Here is a 20,501-nt window from a genome sequence, read left to right as displayed (position 1 = left end):
GAAGGAAACGGCCCTGCCCTTCAGCAGCTCACGGTCAAGCTGCACAGGGCCCAGCGTGGGTGCTGAGAGATGCTGCATGCCTCCCTGCCAACCACCTCACAGCTCGTCCTCCTGATTCAGAGCAGGACACGGACAGCCCACACTGGCCTCTGGAGGGTGGTTACCTCAGGGCCTGTGTGTCTGCGTCCCAGCTCTCAAAAGCTGGCCACATCCCCTGGGGGCCTGGTCACCATGCTGTGAGGCCCCAGGCCACGCGGGGAGCCTGCATGAGGACCAAGGGGTTGGGGGGACAGCCCAGCTCCAGCCCCAGGAGAAGCCCTAGACAGAGCAGGCCCCGGGGCCTCTAGATGGCCTGCGGACTCCACAGTTCTGCATAGTTCACATCAGGTGAGCTCAGTGAGGGTTTCTGTGTCTTTTTCTCAGGACCAGAAGAAAATGGCAGCAGTTAGAGTTTGACAGAAATAAACGGGAACAAAACCTGCCTTATATTGCAGACAGAGACTGCACAGCAGCCCAGGGCCCCGCCGTCCACAAGCCCCTCCCTGCCTGCAGCAACAAGAGCCGGGACCCACCACAAGTGAGCACTTACCTGCCCATCCTGTCCCACGTGGTGTATCTGCAGATTGCCCTGCAAAACAGATGAAAAAAAAAGGCAATCAACGACAATGCTTCAAGACTCAAGAGACAGAGGCAGGAATGTCCCCAGGCCGTTTGTGAGAATCAGCAGGACTGTTAACATCCATTCTACAAAAACACAATCCTCCATAGCCATAAAAACCTCAAAATGTTTAAGCTACATTTACAAATACTATTTTTTCTTACAAAAACAAAGCAAACCAATTAGAAAACATTGTACCTAACCCCCAACCCTGACTCCAAATGAAAATGTTATTTTCTTCCAACTTTTTACTTGGAACCAATCTTAGACTCACAGGAAGAATTTAAAGTGGCCCAGAGAGGTCCCATACTCCCCCGCGAGACACCTGACATCACGTCGTGGCATCACTGCAGCCGGGAAACCTATGGGGCACAATGCAGCTAACCAGACCACACGCACGCCGGGACCTCATCAGATGAGATCCATTTTCACTGGTTTAAAAAAACAGCTGCTTTAAGTCTGGTAGGCTCTGCTAAACATCTCTCTATGGATATCCTGATTTTGACAAAATAATTACCTAATTTTTAAATGAACAAGGTAAGGTTTTAATGTGATAAGAAGACTAACTGCATGCTGTAACTTATTACAAAGTAATCATTATACTATCAGCAATTGCTTCTAATTCAGTGCACCCAATTCCTAATGGAAGCAAAAGACACTAGGTTCTATGGACGAAGGATTCAGTTAAGGAAACTGGAGGAAAAGTGAGTAAAATTGATAATAAATACTGCAATTCGGAAGTACTCTAGTGAAGTTTTAGCAGACAGTATTAAAAGCAATGCATGTTGCTTCCTCCTTTTCCCACCCTTGCAGATTTCCTTCAAGAGCCCCCATTGAGGGAAGGGGCAAGGCAGGTGAGCTGGTGGATGCCCGGCCCTCTGTGGGCATGGCCTCTCACCCGTGCCCAGTGAAGCGATGCCCCCAGACGCCTGGGCGTGCCCCCACTTAGCCTGCAGCCTGCTCCCCCACCCCAGCTCCCACAACCTGCTGCTCTGTGTGAGATCACAGACACCCCCTTAAGAATGTTGAGCCAGCAGGCCCACAGGACTCTCCCGGGACCTGGGACCCAGAGGTTGGGGGGTAATAGCCCTGAAGCAGGAAGCAAGCCCATCCCTCAGCTCCACCCACACTGGGCACAAACGTCAGGGTGTGGGTCCAAGCTCATGGACAAGGTGCTGGGAACCACACTGGCCAGAGTGGACAGCCCCTAGCCCCAGTCCTTCAGCCTTGCCTTTGGGAAGAAGGTGGGAGTCAAGCTGACCTTCCCAAGCCAGGCGCCCCGTGGCAGCCGCCACACACACAGAAGGCAGGTGTGCACCCAGAAGCCCCCACCTCCGTCCTTACTATGGGTAGCAGTAAGGAGGACACCAGTGGGGAGAGGCCAGAGAAAGCTGCTAGGCGGCTCACAGGCCTACATGTACTCTCTCACAGGACTCCCTCCCCCTCAAGGCGGGCACCAGCCCCCTGAGCAGAGGAAGCTGAGACCAGTGAGGAGGACGGTGAGGCCGCAGTCTGTGGCAACCCTCTTATGCTCCTCCCACCCCTGGGCTGGAGTGCAGGAAGGTCTGTATCTCAGGCGAGACAGCGGTCCAGGGTGCAGCTCACCAGGAGCAAAAGCCTCCATACAGTGTCCAGAAACAAACCCTGACGGCCACCAGAGCAGCCAGGGCAGGAAGGCCCGGAGGGCAGGCAGGCCTCAGGTCTATGCCCCAGAAGCGCGCATCAGGGGGTTGCTGCCGGGCACCCATGTTGCCCAGGGCAGCCCAGTGGTCATGCACACTGCAGGGGTCGGAGTGCAGGGGGCCTGTGGGCCCCGGGCAGGCTGGCGGACTCACCTCACTGTCCTGCGTGATCTGCACCTGCTCCCCCTGAGGCACCTGGGCGATGTGTAGGTGGCCCTGTGGGATCCGCAGAAGAGAAGACACAGGAAGCATCAGGGCAGACAGGAGATGCTCGCCCCTGACTCACCCTCACAGCTCCGGACAAGACAGTGGAGGCCGGAGCCGCCAGGGTCACAAAGCACTGTGTGAGCTACTGACCCGCCCCCCAAAGGACCACTTTAAGACCATAACACTAACATTTTGCAGTCATTCTTAAAGGGGCAATGAGGCCTAGAAAAACTCTGCTGAATCTTTAAATATCACTAAACGAGCGAATTTAAGAATGTGAAGGACACACAAAAAAGAGGAGAAACCAAAGTTTTCCAGAAAACTGAAGTTTTTGGGTTTTTTTTTGTTTGTTTTAATTGTACTATCAACCGGGAGGGACCAGAAACTGTGGACTTTCAGGCTAGTAACCTGGAGGTACACGAGGCCACACAGCAGCATGACTAGAAAGGTGAGTGGCTGTTGTTCATGTATCCACACAGAGAACAGGTCAGTCAACTCTTTAGATCAATGACTATGTAAACAACTGAAGTAAACATTAATAAATATAGTTCCAAAGAATCCAACTAAAATGTTTGCAGGTACAGGCAGACAAGTAATTACTGTAAATCTTAACTTTGCTCAATGAAACGAATATCCATTATCTTATTTAAAATTCTACCTTAATCAAAATGGGCCTGAAAATAAACCACTGAAGATTTCTCTGTGGCGTTCATGTTGCCACGTCTATATAAACCCTGAATCACAGTTATCTACTCTGGAATTCTTTCAGAGAGCTTCCTCACTAACAAGCTAAGAGTCACTGCCTCTGGGACCGTCAGCTAAACAAAGAACTACTGTTTATAGCTGCTCTGTCTTCCCTGGAAGAAGACACGCCCCTCCCACGTGCCCCCTGTGCTCTCAGGAAGCTCTCCCTCTCCGGATGGTGCGTGGAGCGCAGCATCTAACCAGGTGTCCAGGAGGCTGCCCTGCCATGAACCCGCCGGTGAGAAGGCTGGGTGACGAAGCACCCCCAGGATCCTCAGAGAGTTCCTGCCTGCTCTCCTTGGCCACAGGACCCACGAAGGTTTGGGAGGGATGTCCACCTGGGCCAGCAGCGCACGAGGCAGGGCCAGACGGGCTGGGTGAGCTGGGCACCACGCCGAGGGGCACTTGTCATCCGATCCAAAGAAGCTACACGCTAAGGCCTCCAGCTTCCTCCGCTGGCCCTCAGTACAGGGTGCCCGTGCTTCTGAGCTGAGGAAATACCTAGGACACATCATGGTGCCCCCAGGAGGACGGGCAGAAGTGCAGAGTTGCAGGGACCACAAGGGGTGGGTATCTGTGAGCTGTAGGAGGCCTACCCTGACTGCTTCCGCTTTGATCTGGCACTGGACCCCTCCCCTAAGCTGTCAGGGGGGTCCAGAACCGCAGGGAAAGCTGGTCATGCCCCAAACCCTCCCCTCCCCTCCCGCCCACGAGGCCAGACTGGCGAGAAGTACGTACTACTTGGACCTGCCCGTCCTCCCCGATCTGGTGGATCTGGACCTGCTGGGCGTTGGCCAGGGCGTAGTGCAGGGCCTGTGGGGGCGGCTGCTGCAGCTCGCTGGCGGGCGGCGGCGTGCTCATCATGGTCTCTGCAGGGAGGTACACACGGGCCTGAGAGATCAGCCCAGGCTGAGCCCGCCTCTGCCTTCCCCTGCCCCCACAGGGAGGAAGGGGGAGCCCGCCATCCTGGACTTGGCAGCTCCTGGATGTGCAGGGTCACGAGCAGCAGCTGTTCATATGGCAGAGATTTCTGACCTGTGGACAGAGATGAAGACCCGACCACCCCTGAACAGGGACGGTTCCCAGCCACCCACTGGGTATAAGTGAAGCTCCTCAGATGAAGCAACAAAAATGAAAAACAGGAAGAAAGTAGACACTAAAGTCTGTTTCAGACCAGCCCAAAGTAGGATTGGTCCATGGATTACTTGGGGGAAAAGTCTCACCAGCTCAATTAAAGGTAAACTTCTCAATAAAAGTTTTGTTGTTGTTTAGTTGCTCAGTTGTGTCCAACTCTTTGCAATGCCATGTACTATAGCCTGCCAGGCTCCTCTGTCCATGAGCTTCTCCAGGCAAGAATACTAGAGTGGCTTGCCATTTCCTCCTCCAGGGGATCTTCCTGGCCCAGGGATCGAACCCAGGTCTCCTGTATTGCAGGCAGATTCTTTACTGCTGAGCCACCAGGGAAGCCCAATAATAGTGTACTTTCCACGTTTAACCCAAAATGAGATGTTTGTTTTCATGTGTATCACTTTTAATCACAATGCTATCTCAACCAGGAAAATTTTCTTATACACTTACAACATTAGGACTCAGAAAAAATTTTAATTATCAATGTACACACATATTTTTGTTGTAAAGAATGGATTAGGGCTTCCCTGATAGCTCAGTTGGTAAAGAATCTGTCTGCAATGCGGGAGACCCTGGTTCGATTCCTGGGTTGGGAAGATCCCCTGGAGAAGGGAAAGGCTATCCACTCAAGTATTCTGGCCTGAAGAATTCCATGGACTGGATAGTCCACGGGGTTGCAAAGAGTTGGACATGACTGAGCAACTTTCACTTTCTAAGAATGGATTACTCAAAAAACTTCTAAAGATAAAGACAGAGTGAAACTCCTTGAGAAGTGGAATACAGACATGAATGGAAGGACACAAAAAATATAAAACATCTGATTCTCGAAGAACAGACTTTTCATGCACTTTTGATAGCTGAGTGGTGCATATCAACCTGACATGGTATAGACTCCACTGATTACCTTTTAAAAACTTACAATATAACAGCATTAAAATGTTAACACACGCAACACATCAGAAACCTGTTACTGAGCTAACCATGCAAGCAATAGCTCCCCACAAGCATGCAGCTTCTGAGAACCCATTTAAATCCATGTTTTATCATCTATATTGATATCAAAATCCAGTGCAAAAATGGGCCTCAGTTACTTGCTTGCAATCCAAGAACAATCCAAGAGCTACAACAAGTGACCGGAGACAAGGTTTCCTGCTGAGGGAAGACCTCTCCCCGCTGCTCCCAACAGAGAGACACAGAAAGGGCAGCCTCTCATAGGCCTTGCCCCCACTGGCTGGCGCTCCTCCACATCCGGAGAGACACAAGATCGGGAGCTGGTTCCCTGAGACCCTCACGTTCTGGGCCCTACACACATGCTCCCCAATGAGAGATGCAGGGAAAGCGCTGGGGGTGTTTACACAATAAAGGGCAGCCCCTTAAACTCAAGCACGTATAAAAATTCACATAGTGTGGCCAGACAGGAGTGTGAAACACAAATGTTTTAATAAATTGATATTTTAAAAGTCCCTTGAAACTAGTGATGTGGTTTGTGCTCAAACTGGCAGTACTAATCCAGCTTTAAATAGAGTAGCCTTGGCTCAGATGCTCACGGACAGCATTTACTTGTCAGTTCCTCTCTGTGTGCTGATAATTCAGAAGTAAACAAGACAACCCCAGCTGGAATTACTACGAAGCCCAAATTTATGGAATCCTGGCTGAATGACATGTTCCTGGATTATGTCTGTCACCAGAAGAGCCTTAGGTACCAGCTTCGCTGTCTCAGGCCTCAAGTACGCAGGAAGATCAGTACAAAATCCCAGAGGCCCTTCAACCAACCACCCTGTGCGTATCAAGTTTGAGCCAAGTAGGCAGTAAGTTAAGACAGAGAAACATCAAGTCAACAGGAAGTTACAGAAACTGACAAAAGAAGAACGTGCTATTCTGTGTTTCTCTCAAAGCTCTAAGGGCTCCAGTGCCTGAGGAAAGGGCCCCCTCTGGCTCCCAGGAGACCAACCTCCCGAGAGCAGCCTGAGCCCACCCCAGAGGCACAGCATGGAGAGCTGGGTGGATGGAGGTGGCAGCGTGCCCTGTAGCACCAAGAAATCTGCCTCCGAGACCCAGAGGACAGCTGACCCAGCAGGATGATGGGGGTCCCCTGCCCCTGAGAAAGCTCCGGTCACCCCGGCCACGGAAGGTGCTGCTGGACTCTGCAGACCTTCCCAGGGCCGGCCAGAGTCCATCCCAAAGGACATGTCCTGAGAACCGGAGCCTGCCCAGCATCGGCACTGAAGAGCCTGTTCGCCACCCACAAGAGGACACAAGGCTAACGGCCGCATCGAGCTGCTCAAACCCACAGCCTCTCAGGAGGAACACTACCGTGTTTATAAACAGAGAACAAATGAACCGAAGACACAAAAGTGCCATTAAACCAAATTACTGTCATTCAGCTGAAAGAAACACTACTAACTGGAAGAAAAACATTTAAATAAGTGAGCGAGAGTAAAGATGAAGCATGCCTGAGGGGCAAAGGGAGCTTTAGGACCCAGCCCAGCCTCCCCCACCCCGGCTCGGACCTGGTCCAGGCTGGCTCAGGGCCTCACACAGGTGCTAGCTGGAAACACGGAGTTCCAAGACTGCTGCCCAGATGGGGGATCTCAACACCATCCCGAGGGGTGGCCAGAGAGCTGGCCACAGGCTAACCTGCCAGAGGTCCTGGACGAGACCCTTGTGATGCTGCCGAGCCCAGGAGGCTCCGCTCCTTGGCACTCGCACCGGAGCCTCTCCCAGGGCATGAGCAGGCATGGCGCATGCTGCCTCTGATGGCCCCGGACCACCCGCCTGGCTGCCCACTAACCTGAGGCTCCGTACGAGGACGAGGATGGCGTCCTCCTGGAGAAGCTCTTGACGGCCAGGCTCTGGCCTCGCTGTTTTCGCCGCCAGGCTGTCCGACACTTGGAGTCGATACTCTGTTTGATTCGATACCAGTCGGATTCTGTGATTCCAAACTTATAGAAGAGGTGACCTGCAGAACACACCCGACGGGAGGAAAGTGAGGCGCGGCCTTCCGCCCAGCTGTGGTCAAGGCACGGTGGGAACAGAAAGCCTTAAAGGCAAGAGCCACCTCGGCCGTGCCTGTCATGGGTGACGACGGCTTTCCATTCATTTAACTTTATCTTTTTTGCCCTGATCCCCTCACACCAGAGGGAGACAAGCTACAAGCTGGAGGTGAGGGTTCCCACAAGCATCCTGGATGCCCACGCTCCGACTGTCCACCCAGATTTCATACACGGCCTTCTGGGTCCCAAGGCTGAGACGAAGTCAAGGGTCCTGAGAGCTTTACCGAAACTGCAGCTTGTCACCCCTATTGCGCTGCCCAGCCGCCTCCTTCCCTGCTCTCACGTCTCGGCTCCAACGTGATCTAAACGATCCTCCCCTCAATCAGCCCACTTGACCCCAGAACCCTCCCAACTGCCACCCCCTAGATATTGATGATATTCACTTCGTTTCCTCCACAAACACAGGGGATCTTTGTTCTGCTCACCCATGCCTGCCGAGAACCCAGAACGTCCAAGCAAGGACAGACACATCAATGTTTGTTGACCAAACGCTGATTACAATGCATCTGAAGACATTCTTCTACAGCTATTTGAGTCTGAGGCTTATGGGAGTTCCCCTGCCTCCCCGTCTGCCTCCTCAGTCAGAACAGAACTCCCTAAAGATAGAGACCAGCCCCCTCCCTGGAGCCCTCACACACCCAGCCTAGTGGGCATCACGTCCACTGACCGCTGGCCAGGTAGGCAGGGATATCAGGCTGCAGCCCACCAGCACCCTCGCTGGTGGCCCCTACATTACGGCAAGTTCTCAGTGTGCAACACGGGAATCTGAGACCCCCTTCCCACAGGAGATCCTGCCCTGCCAGCCTGCCCACCTCTCCGTGGACCACCTCATCTCTTCCTTGTGCTCAACTGACAGAAAGTAACTGTCAGGAACGTGCGAACCACAAGAAATGCTTTTCACCAGGGTGACCTCCTGTCTAGCTGGTCATGAAGCTCCATTGAATAAAGAGAAAATGAGTGGATGAAATCCAAAAATTTAATAAGAAGAAGATTAAGCTGAAAAACTTCCTGTTTTGACTACTAAGAGCACCAAGTCTGGAGTATCTGCTGAGAGAGAGACTGATGTCCGAAATCTGAGATCTGCTCTATGGGAATCACACAACCTAGAAAGAATCAAAACAAAGGAAGTGTCTGTTTTCTTAAGTAAACTATATTTTCTTTTGTCAAAACACCTCTTGACTTTGTGAACACAAACTAAGACATTTTTAACTCTAAACAGAATGACAACCAAAATGTCTGCAATCTTGATAAAGAGTAACGGGGTTAAGGAGGGCTGGGTTTAGGGGGTCGGGGAGAAGCTGAACCACAGTGGTCTCAGCCCCACACTGTCACCCTGCAGGGAAGGAGACACACGAGGGCCGCAGCACCTCCGTGCTGGTTTCCAGGTCATCTCTAACCAGAGTCGTCCCTCACTGTTTACAAAGGGATGGCTCTAAGTGCAGGGCAAGCTCACAAAGTCCCAGCCAGTTATTCACTTGAGCAACAAGAGAACCCAAGTACCGGCCGCAGTTATAATAGAACTCAAACAGTGACCGAGTCCAACTATTGGAACTACAATCGTATAGTCACTGGGGACTGACCACTAAATACAGTCATACAGTCACAAAAAGAGCCAGCTACTGACTACAGCCGCGGAGGAGCCCAAACACACGCAAAGAACTGAGGACCGCACACATGTCCACCACCTCGTCAGGGGCCTGCTCCAACACCAACGGGCCCCTGCAGACCACCCTCTGGCCCCTCATGCCTTCCACACAAGGAAAACACCTTCCAAACGCCTCGAGGATTAACAAGATTATGCAAACTTTCACACCTTGTTACTAACAGAAAAGAATATGCACAAGACACAGGAGGGTATACAAATATAAGAAACAAACGAAAACGTTAATACTTAAATTCGACTTTGTAAAAACCAACCTGCCAGTTCAAAACCTGGCTTACGTCCTTTAAAGAAAAAATACACATTCTCATAGCTCTGCATTAACCATTTTAAAATGCTGCTAAGACATCTTATTACATAGTTCCTTCCAACAGTGACTCAAGACTCCAGCTCTATGGCAGATGCCCCCATGACGGCTGCCAAGAAAAACTGATGAAGGAACCAGCAGCACTGATGCCCCCTCACCCAGAGGCTTGGCTCTGCCCCGGGAACCGAACAGGGCCGGGGCCGGGGGCGGGGGGGAGGCGCTGCACACCGATGGCTGGCGCCACGGCAGGGCTTCCTCTCACTTTGCCAAAGGCGTCCCTCATCTTTTCTGACAGCTCTGAGCAACCTCAGCTGAGTGAAAGGAGGAGGGAAGCTACCATAATGAGTGATAAAAAGATTACTTTGAATTAACTGCTTTTCACACTTGCTGAAGCATTTTATCTCAAGTCATTTGATGCTCCTAAGAAAACTTCATGAAATAAGAACGCCACTATCCTCACTTCAGCTCCAAAGCTGAGTTATCAGCGAGGAGTGAGAACCAGCCTGAAAATTCAAGCCTTCAGCGCCCACCCACGTAGAGAAGAAATGGCCACAGACAGCCCAGCAGACCCTCCCCACCCCAGCACCTCAGGACTCTGTCTCAGCGCTTGGTCTCAGCTGCAGACAAGCCAGCCAGCCCCTCAGCAGCTGGTGGGGGGGGGGGGGGGTGGACTGCAGCAGGCCAGCCCCACCCCGCCACGGGCGCCCTGCACCTTGGGGTGTGAGGAGAGCCTGCTCCAGGGTGCCCTGAGAGCCAGGGCCCCACCTGCCTCTGCTTCTCACAGGCTCCCTCCCCCCACCAGCCCACACTGACCATGACTTCCTCCCAGCCCCCAGAGAGGCATGCTGGGCTGGGCCTGGAGGAGCCTGATCTCCCACGGTTCCAAAGAACCCAGGCCCTGAGCACTGTACTGAAACGTGCCCCAAAGTTCGTGTCCACGCCCAGGACCCAGAACATGGTGATGCTCCCTGGACACAAGGTCGCTGCAGACATGAGGAATTAACCACGGAAGCGGTCACACTGGAGTTCGGTGGGCTCTGAGTGCAGCAGGACAGGGCCGCCAGGAGGAAAGGAGAGGGACACGCACAGGATCACACGGCCGCGTGATGACAGACACTGACTCGTGCTGCTACAAACCACGATGGCCACGGGTCACAGGCTGTGAGCCTCCACCACAGACAAGACAGACCCACCCCCAGCCCTCCCAGGGAGGCTGGCTCTGCTAGAACCATGATCTCAACCTCATGGCCCCAGACACGGCCAGCCTGTCACACACCAGAGAGGCCAGTGTCAGCGGGGCTCTGGGTCCCTGTGGACCATCAGCAATACCATCTCTGCCCCAGGCTGCCTCAGGAAAACCTGACGACAGTCCTCATGGACACGTGACTCCCATCTGTGCTGCTAAATCACATCTCCTGGTGCTGGGGTCTCTCCATGTTGGCCCCCTCACAGCCGTCTTCAAAGACCTGTTAGCTCAGGGCCCCGGGGAGCATGTCAGCCTCATCTCTAGTCTCATGAGATCAGCCAGAAGGCTCCCGCAGCCTGAGCAGATGCCTATGTGACTCACCAGTAAAGCCCTGAGAACTAGGCCACAGCGCTATCGGTTCAGTGGGGAAAAGGCAACTGCTCTGTCTTTAGATCCTAAGCCTCACGACAACGTGGCCAATTTCTGTACATTTACAATAAAGAGCTCCTTTTTGCACAGAGCACGTGAACTGTATGGCTGGTCATCCCAGCTTCTGGGAGCCCGTTAACCCTGGGAAGCCTGAAGAAGCTGGCATCTCGCACGTTTCTCGCTCAGTAACCTTGCTCCCTAGCTCAAAGAAGCACTTGTGTTTCAAATGCTGATTTCTCCCCGCCCCTGGAAGAAACCAAGCAAGGAAAATACTTCTGATAATCAGAAAAAAGAAAAAATGTAAAACCCAGTCTTGTCCACAGTGAGGCGGGTGTGGCTGGTGGTGGGGACAGTGGGTTCCTGACCCAGGAGGTGGCTGGCATGGCCGAAGTCAGAAGTCTGAGAAAGAAACTGCAGGAACTTCCCCGGTGGGCCAGTGGTTAAGACTCCACACTTCCACTGCAAGGGGCATGGGTTCGATCCCTGATCAAGGAACTAAAACCCCACATGCCAAGCGTGGCCATAGAATTAAAAAAAGAAAGCTAAGTGTAAGCTAAGCTAAGTGTGCATGTGTGGGGCACCCGCTCCTGACCAGCTCTGACCCGGAGCTCTCTGCACAGCTCCCCGCCCGCCCGTGGGCCCACCCTTCTCCCAGGCACAGGGCACCCCGCTCCTGACCAGCTCTGACCCGGAGCTCTCCGCACAGCTCCCCGCCCGCCCCGTGGGCCCGCCCTTCTCCCAGGCACAGGGCACCCTGCTCCTGACCAGCTCTGACCCCTGGAGCTCTCCGCACAGCTCCCCGCCCGCCCCGTAGGCCCGCCCTTCTCCCAGGCACAGGGCACCCCGCCTCTGACCAGCTCTGACCCGGAGCTCTCCGCACAGCTCCCCGCCCGCCCCGTGGGTCCACCCTTCTCCCAGGCACAGGGCACCCCGCTCCTGACCAGCTCTGACCCGGAGCCGCCCCACCCCACCTTTAGGGGTCCCCCAGTGCCCGCCCCCAACAGAGCCCTCCCCCGACGGGACTAGGGGTGGCACTTACACCGGATGCCGTAGATGGTCAGGGGGTCGAGCTGCTTCTTGCCGTGCTTGCCCTGGCCCGAGAGGTTGGAGACGGCCTGCACCTCGCGGTGGAAGAGGTAGTCCAGCAGCGTGAGCGCCATCTTCTCGGCCGTGCGGCAGTTGGTGCTGATGTGCAGCATGTCGGAGGGGATGATGGCGCAGCGCACCCGCATCTCAGGGTTATTCTCGTCCCCCAGCCATGTGCCGTTGGGGTAGTCCTCTGGGAGACAGAGGGGGCCGGGTGAGCCCCGCAGCCCACGCCCCCAGCTACCTCGAGGGCAGCCTGGGGGTCGAGCATCCGGAGCTCAGTTCACTGGGGAGGACCTGCCCTCTCGACCTCAGTGAGGCAGCCTGGGATGCTCCCAGGACGGGCAGGAAACCAAAGGAGGAAAGGGGGTGGTGGGGCATCAGGGCGGATGGCACCCCCTCCGCCCGGCAGGAGCCCACCTGTCTGCAAGCCCAGCAGCACCCCACCAGCTCCGTCAGTGATGAGGGACGACGCTACACCCTGACAGGGGCCGGTGTCCCCAACACGCCTCCCCCTGTCTGTCACAGCCTCCTGGGAGTTGCAGGATTGACTAAGTGTGGGAAAGGGCTTAACGCTGTCAAACAAACATCAACTTTAAAAAGCCTCATCTTCTGGCCGAAGGAAACTCCACTTGGGAACGCAAATCAAGAGAACGCTCGATGCTGCTCGCACGGTGGCCACTTTCCAAGCACTCCTTCTGATCTTCATGTGGAAGCAAGTTGAGGCGCAAGGCGGCCCCTGAAAGCACCCGCACTTGGGGGCAGAGTGAAAGGAGGGGGAGTTAAACCTCACAGGGGACCCGGCTTCCTGCAAAGGGTCGCCAGGCCAGGGGCCTTTAAGTCATGTTCTAGCCAGGGTTGTCACTGTTTTAAGATTTCTCATGAGATTTATTTTGAAATGTCCTGATATTTACATTCTGGCCTCTATGCACAAAAAAAGGCCCCACAAAGGGCAGCCAGCTCGCCTGGCTTTGCCACAGGCCTGGAACAGAGCACAGGCCAAGAGGCCGGCTGTCTGGGACTCGCACGCTCTGCTCTGCGAGGGCGGCCTCTCCAGGCCAGGCTCCTGAATCACGCAATTTCCTCCAACACCAGGCAAGGCTCAGCAGCCCCATCATGACGACCATGTCACCCCTGGGCCAGCCGGCCACTAGAGGGGTGAGGGAGGCTGGCTCTTGACTATGGCTAAGGACAGAAAACAAATCACATGTCTGACTTTTGGAACTCAGAGTAAGAGATGAGTAAGAAGAACCACTTCTCAGGAACAGGCTGGTTTGGAGGCAAAGATGGGGAGCCAAGAGCAGCTTTCTGCCATCAGCCACCTGCGGCATTTACCTGACCACAGAAGAAGCAAGTGGACACATGATCCAAATGTGATGCGAAGGGACTTCTAGAGGCACTGGCTCAGGCACTGCTGGAATGCCCAAAAGGCACCAGCTCCTAGCGAGTTTATTAACTTATCTACAGAGAGTGGCAACTCTATGCCCAGCACTGGGTCTAATGCTCAAGATTTAAACCCTCAGTGAACCTAGAATGACAGGCTTAACAACACCAGAGCAGGACTGTCCTCCACCCACAGCCATCCAGCCACAAAGCAAGTAGGGGCAGGACGGGGGAAGGAAGCGGGGAGAGAACTGGAGGGGTCACTGCAAGAGGGCGCCCTGCAGGCCGGTGCAAGGACATCGGGCTGCAGGCTTCAACCCCAACCTCCACACCGCCAAAGACCCTGCAGTTTTTCTCAGGAACAAGTATTATGAACTCTGTGTAGCCAGCTCCTATGTTTAGACAGTATTTTTAAAGCAAAGTAGACACTGGACAAGATGTCAGTGTCATTTTCCAAACGGAGTCAACATCATGTCAAAGTGATGCTGCGCCTGTGCACAGAGGAGGCAGGACAGCAGGGGAGTCGGAAGGGGGCGCTGGCAGGGGGGTTCTGACTCAGCTTCTCCGTCACAGACTCCAAATGACATCAGCTTCCCTGGGGGCTGCCTGCACACACACCCCTACTTGGCTCCCCAGAGCCTGTGTGCGCGCTGTGTACGTCCCTGCTGGACCCGCAGACCAGAGGCTGGGGAAGGGAGAGGACCAGTCCTGAAAGCCCCCAGCGAGAGGTCCGCTGGTGCCCTGGGCCGGTGCTAGGAGCGCCCACCTGTCCAAGCCCCGGACCTGGCCCTGCTGCCTCAGTGGGGATGCAGCAGAGGAAGGGCCATCCTCCTTCCAGACGCCACCCACCAGGAGCCACCAGGCTCCAGTGATGACGGAGAAAACAGGCCAGGGCCACACCACACCGTCCCCCACACACACAGACACAGGACACAGAGGGCAAGAGGCAGACACTGTCCAGCTGACCTGAGAGGGAGAAACGAGGACGTGACCTCATCTATTAAACTGAATTCTCAGGAAGGCAAAACACCACGTCCAGTGAATGAACAAATTTACAAACCAAAACTAATCCTGGTTTTCTATGTAAATAATAATCACCCATCATACTGCCTGATGGAAACTACCCAGGCTTCACAGATGAGCTCTGGGAACCCTGTGGCCGACGCGAGCACGGGAGGACATGGCGAGGAAGTGACCGAACGGCCACCGTGAGCGCAGGCGTGAGGCCGCATGCTCGGACCCACGAGGGCTGTTTCCTCATCCAGCTCCCTGCTGACACGTGGCCCCAGCCCCGGAGGTGGCACATGGGCCACAGGGCAGCTACCAGCACACTCTGGAGGATGAAAGACGTCACTCCAAGCTCCTCCACGAGTAGAGTGCACAGCACCCTCCACGTTCCCTGGCCCAGATGCTCTGTGCTCACCCGGGGTCACCCGTCACAACTGTCGACCCAGCCCTGTCTCACCTCTGGCCCGACACGAGGCCAGACCCTAGCCTGACAGTGGCAGTGAACCGTGCCTTTTAAATGTAAAACAAGATGGAGCACCTGCCCACATAAATATGTGAGAAATCTGCCTTTTGACAATTCAAAAAGAATATATTTATTTTGCTAAAATAGCTTGGTCCAGTTTTGGCAGCTGAAACAATAGATTCTAGTAGCTCTATTTAAAAACTACCAGTTGGATTTTAAGAAAAATAAACTTGCTTTCTACTCCAATCATTTAAATCTTTAATTAAATTAACTGACACATCTGAAAAACCTATTTGAAGAAAACCCTTCAGCAGTAATTTGAACTTTCTAACCACTCAAATAGTTGAGAATACAAATATGTGTTTCGAGGCTCTATTTTAGTTCCAGGAAAATGAAATGAGGAGAAAGTGATGAAATAAAGAGGATGACTGCATTCTCAAGGGCATCAAGTGGAAGCAGAGAAAGCAGCCAGCTGTGTCCCCACGTCCCCACCCACTGACGTGCACACATACATGTGTATATACACGCATACACGTGTGTACATCATGTGAATACAAAGGCCCACCTCCTGAGGCGGTGGCGCACACCCCGACACGTCTGCCAACACCAGGGAGACGTGACTCCAAGCCGCCCGGCTGTCCCTGGACCAAGGCGTGCACACCCCTGCATCCCTCTTCTTCAAGTGTACAGCTGATCACGTGGGGTGGACAGGATGGTCTCTAACCTGTGCCTCCTGCAAGCCAGGACTTCACATGCATTATTGCAACTCAGGGACTCCAAGAAAATGCCCCACAAGGCGCCACCCCGCCTCGAAAGCAAAGGGCCACCCCCGAATCTGTGGACCGTGACCTGCATGCCCTTCCCATGTCTCATGCAGGCTGGGAGGCCACCAGCCACTCCAGATGCCATCTCCCAGCCAAACCCAGCCTGTCGCCCGAACTCTCTCCAAAGACGCCAGGGGTTCACCCATGGGGTCGCAGAAGCCTCTAAGTCCTGTGCAGGCGGCTGTGATGAGACAGCAAGATCCCCCAGACACCCTGGGTTCCAGTCCCCCTCAACCCTCACTGATGACTGGCTCAAATTTCTACAGCCACAAGAGGGGACCAGGGACACATTTCAGTCTCCAGTTAAACGATGGTGAACTAGCTGAGAGGGGGCAACCTTCCCCATTCGCCACAGGCTTCGGGGTGCATGGGTGCCCATGTGGGACCTGGGGAAGGTCACAGCAGGTCAGGTCCTCAAGGCAGGCCTCTCGCCTCTCCAGGCCAGCCTCAGAGGACGCCCTGTGTCATGAGTGGGTGCTGGGCTGCACTTCCACCAGGCTTTCAGACAGGCTGCCCCAGCTGCTTGTGAATTTCTCTGTGTGTTACATGTAGGCTGTGGGGGCACTGAGGGGCCTGGGAAGGGGCTCAGAGAGGTTTCCAGAACCTGCTTCATGGGCTGCTTCCCAGCACAACCACACACTACCCTTCGTATCCTATGCCGACCCAAGTCCTTCTGAGTGAAGGTATTACACCTTTCTTCAAGGGTCCCGAACCACCTGCTCCTCCCAGGCTTCATTTCCTTGCCACACCCCTGCCCCAGCATACCCCAGGAAGGTGCATAAAATCATTTCACTGACTTGGGGCTTTGCAACATGCACAGGCTGATTTCTGACAATAATTCAGTTTTCATCAAGCTACTTCCCTACTGAAAGCAAGTTCCAAATATCTTATATGCAGGATTAGTCCAGCTCTGTAAGAATTATCAAATGCATAAACAACAAGAATTAAAACTCATCATTACGAACCTAATGAAAGCCCTTCATTAAAGAAGAGATCCCATTTTCAGTCCATGCTGGCTAGTCTGTTTCCCTACCTCAGCTTACCTGCTTCGTCTGTGAACTAAGAGACCTAAACCTGTACACGCACTGTCAGTACTTAACCAAAGACAGGAGTGAACACCTCTCTGCCAGGGGGGTGGTGGAGGGCAGGAGCTAAGGAGTAAGCCTACCGCTCACCACCCCTTTCCCATCTAGCACTTCCCTCTGATTCAAATGGAGCCGGAGCTGCGGCAGCCAGAAGTGCCAAATTAAGACACAGTAGACCCCTGACTTCGTGACATTGTACAGGAGACAGGGATCAAGACCATCCCCATGGAAAAGAAATGCAAAAAAGCAAAATGGCTGTCTGGGGAGGCCTTACAAATAGCTATGAAAAGAAGAGAGGTGAAAAGCAAAGGAGAAAAAGAAAGATATAAGTGACTGAATAAAGAGTTCCAAAGAATAGCAAGAAGAGATCAAGAAAGCCTTCTTCAGTGATCAATGCAAAGAAATCGAGGAAAACAACAGAATGGGAAAGATTAGAGATCTCTTCAAGAAAATTAGAGATACCAAGGGAACATTTCATGCAAAGATGGGCTCGATAAAGGACAGAAATGGTATGGACCTAACAGAAGCAGAAGATATTAAGAAGAGGTGGCAAGAATACACAGAAGAACTGTACAAAAAAGATCTTCACGACCTAGATAATCACGATGGTGTGATCACTAATCTAGAGCCAGACATCTTGGAAAGTGAAGTCAGGTGGGCCTTGGAAAGCATCACTACGAACAAAGGCAGTGGAGGTGATGGAATTCCAGTTGAGCTGTTTCAAATCCTGAAAGATGATGCTGTGAAAGTGCTGCACTCAATATGCCAGCAAATTTGGAAAACTCAGCAGTGGCCACAGGACTGAAAAGGTCAGTTTTCATTCCAATCCCAAAGAAAGGCAATGCCAAAGAATGCTCAAACTACCACACAATTGCACTCATCTCACATGCTAGTAAAGTAATGCTCAAAATTCTCCAAGCCAGGCTTCAGCAATACGTGAACTGTGAACTTCCTGATGTTCAAGCTGGTTTTAGAAAAGGCACAGGAACCAGAGATCAAATTGTCAACATCCGCTGGATCATGGAAAAGGCAAGAGAGTTCCAGAAAAACATCTACTTCTGCTTTACTGACTATGCCAAAGCCTTTGACTGTGTGGATCACAATAAACTGTGGAAAATTCTGAAAGAGATGGGAATACCAGACCACCTAACCTACCTCTTGAGAAATCTGTATGCAGGTCAGGAAGCAACAGTTAGAACTGGACATGCAACAATAGACGGTTCCAAATAGGAAAAGGAGTACGTCAAGGCTCTATATTGTCACCCTGCTTATTTAACTTCTATGCAGAGTACATCATGAGAAACGCTGGACTGGAAGAAACACAAGCTGGAATCAAGATTGCCGGGAGAAATATCAATAACCTCAGACATGAAGATGACACCACCCTTATGGCAGAAAGTGAAGAGGAGCTAAAAAATCTCTTGATGAAAGTGAAAGAGGAGAGCAAAAAAGTTGGCTTAAAGCTCAATATTCAGAAAACGAAGATCATGGCATCCGGTCCCATCACTTCATGGGAAATAGATGGGAAACAGTGGAAACAGTGTCAGACTTTTATTTTGGGGGCTCCAAAATCACTGCAGATGGTGACTGCAGCCATGAAATTAAAAGACGCTTACTCCTTGGAAGAAAAGTTATGACCAACCTAGATAGCATATTCAAAAGCAGAGACATTACTTTGCCGACTAAGGTCTATCTAGTTAAGGCTATGGTTTTCCTGTGGTCATGTACAGATGTGAGAGTTGGACTGTGAAGAAGGCTGAGCGCCGAAGAATTGATGCGTTTGAACTGTGGTGTTGGAGAAGACTCTTGAGAGTCCCTTGGACTGCAAGGAGATCAACCCTGGGATTTCTTTGGAAGGAATGATGCTGAAGCTGAAACTCCAGTACTTTGGCCACCTCATGAGAAGAGCTGACTCACTGGAAAAGACTGTGATGCTGGGAGGGATTGGGGGCAGGAGGAGAAGGGGACGACTGAGGATGAGATGGCTGGATGGCATCACAGACTCGATGAATGTGAGTCTCAGTGAACTCCGGGAAATGGTGATGAACAGGGAGGCCTGGCGTGCTGTGATTCATGGGGTCGCAAAGAGTCGGACACGACTGAGCGACTGAACTGAACTGAACTGAACTGAGACCCCTGACACCTCCAGATCTATCAGGGAACAGCACGGCATGCCAATCCACACAGACCACGTGGGATTTCTAAGAAATAACCATTATGAAAATCCGTGGCTGTCTGCAGTGAGGCACAGAAGTACTCTGGTAAGAAATCAGAGCATATGTCCAGTGCAGCCCTGGGCTCTTATCAGAAGGAAGAGGACTCTGGCCCCTCAGCGCCTATGAGCTAATGCCACTTCTCCGATAGGCACTCTCCAGGCCTGGCGGGTCAGTCCAGGGAGGGTGTGGCAGGGAAACAGCTAATCCCCTGCTCAGGGCATCTGAATCGCTCAGATGTTGACCAGACAGCCCGTGGCAGCTCCACAGGACTCGTCCTCGCCACTTAGGCGCACGCGCCATCTCTGCTCCGTCTTCACAAACCCCAGGCCAACCGAGGACACTCAACCTGACACTCAGGACACTGCAACTGCGGGGGGACCTTCCAGAGGACAGTGGTAACCTCCTACTCAGACCCCCAGAAAACCTGTACTTTTTCCCTATAGATAGTAATACTAAGAAGCTCAAACTGTGATTCTTTTATGTACATTCACATCTGACTCACATTAATCATACCACATTAAGAAACAAAAGAAAATATCTTCTGTTTTTATGATAATCCCAGACTCCCCCAAATGACCCCATGTCATGTTTGGAGCCGATGCCATTTAAACCAAACAAATCAGGTCTAAAGTAAGTAGCCAGATCTAGGGAGGTTAATTTACCCAAAACCCACATGGATGAAGAATAAGAACTTTCTCTGCAGCTGTTGCAAGTGTAATTTTCATTCGCCGTCCACCAGGATGAAGTCAGGAGCACCTCTCTTCCTCACATTCAGTAAGTCATAGAGTAGCACCCCTGACCCAGCAATTCCACTCCCAGGTATCAGCCCCAGAAAAATGAAAACACACGCAAAAACCTGCACACAGATGTGCAAAGCAGCACTGCTCACGACACTCAGAAAGTGGGCACAGCCCCGGTGCCCACTGACGGGTGATGGACAAACAGCACGTGCCTCCGTGATGGGCCGTCATGCGGCCAAAAAGAAGAATGGAGCACCGGTGCGCGCCACAGGAGGGTGCCAGTGCTTCCCTCAGGCGAAGCCTGCACGACCAGCAACCCGAGACAAGAGGCTGGTCAGAGGCGGCGGGACGGAGGACGGGGCACGGGGTCCTGCCATGCGGTCTCTCTGGGGAAAACACCCCGGACTTAGACGGTGGTGCTGTGCACTCTGTGAACGGACTAAAGCCTGCCAGCACGTCTGCTTTAAGATGGTCAGTTTCATGGAATGGAAACCTTCTGCCCGTGCCCACTCTGACATCTCAATCCTGCAACTTCTGTTAGAGTTAAAAAGAACTTTGTTTTCAACATTTTAATGTGGTAACAAGTCTTTCAAATGGGACAATCTTTGTCTGTAGAAAAATCTACACTTTTAGGAAAAAATC

General features: G+C 52.7%; 1 protein-coding gene across 6 annotated transcripts in view; it reads right to left on the bottom strand.

Moving 5' to 3' along the window:
* The window catches only part of BANP (BTG3 associated nuclear protein), a 70,653-nt gene that overhangs the window by 12,669 nt on the left and 37,483 nt on the right, over window positions 1-20,501 (bottom strand). For 5 of the 6 annotated variants that reach the window (XM_060397901.1, XM_027977723.3, XM_027977725.3 and 2 more), the window contains 5 exons: window positions 12,094-12,333; window positions 7,211-7,378; window positions 4,030-4,160; window positions 2,494-2,556; window positions 590-628 (listed from right to left, as the gene is read on the bottom strand). In XM_060397901.1, the coding sequence (XP_060253884.1) occupies window positions 590-628; window positions 2,494-2,556; window positions 4,030-4,160; window positions 7,211-7,378; window positions 12,094-12,333 (641 nt within the window). The remainder of the gene's footprint in view (window positions 1-589; window positions 629-2,493; window positions 2,557-4,029; window positions 4,161-7,210; window positions 7,379-12,093; window positions 12,334-20,501) is intronic. The other variant, XM_060397900.1, reaches the window with a different exon arrangement.

This window comes from Ovis aries, chromosome 14, assembly GCF_016772045.2.
Source record: "Ovis aries strain OAR_USU_Benz2616 breed Rambouillet chromosome 14, ARS-UI_Ramb_v3.0, whole genome shotgun sequence".
NCBI classification, from domain to species: domain Eukaryota; kingdom Metazoa; phylum Chordata; class Mammalia; order Artiodactyla; family Bovidae; genus Ovis; species Ovis aries.
This window is presented reverse-complemented; position numbering and strand designations above follow the sequence as displayed.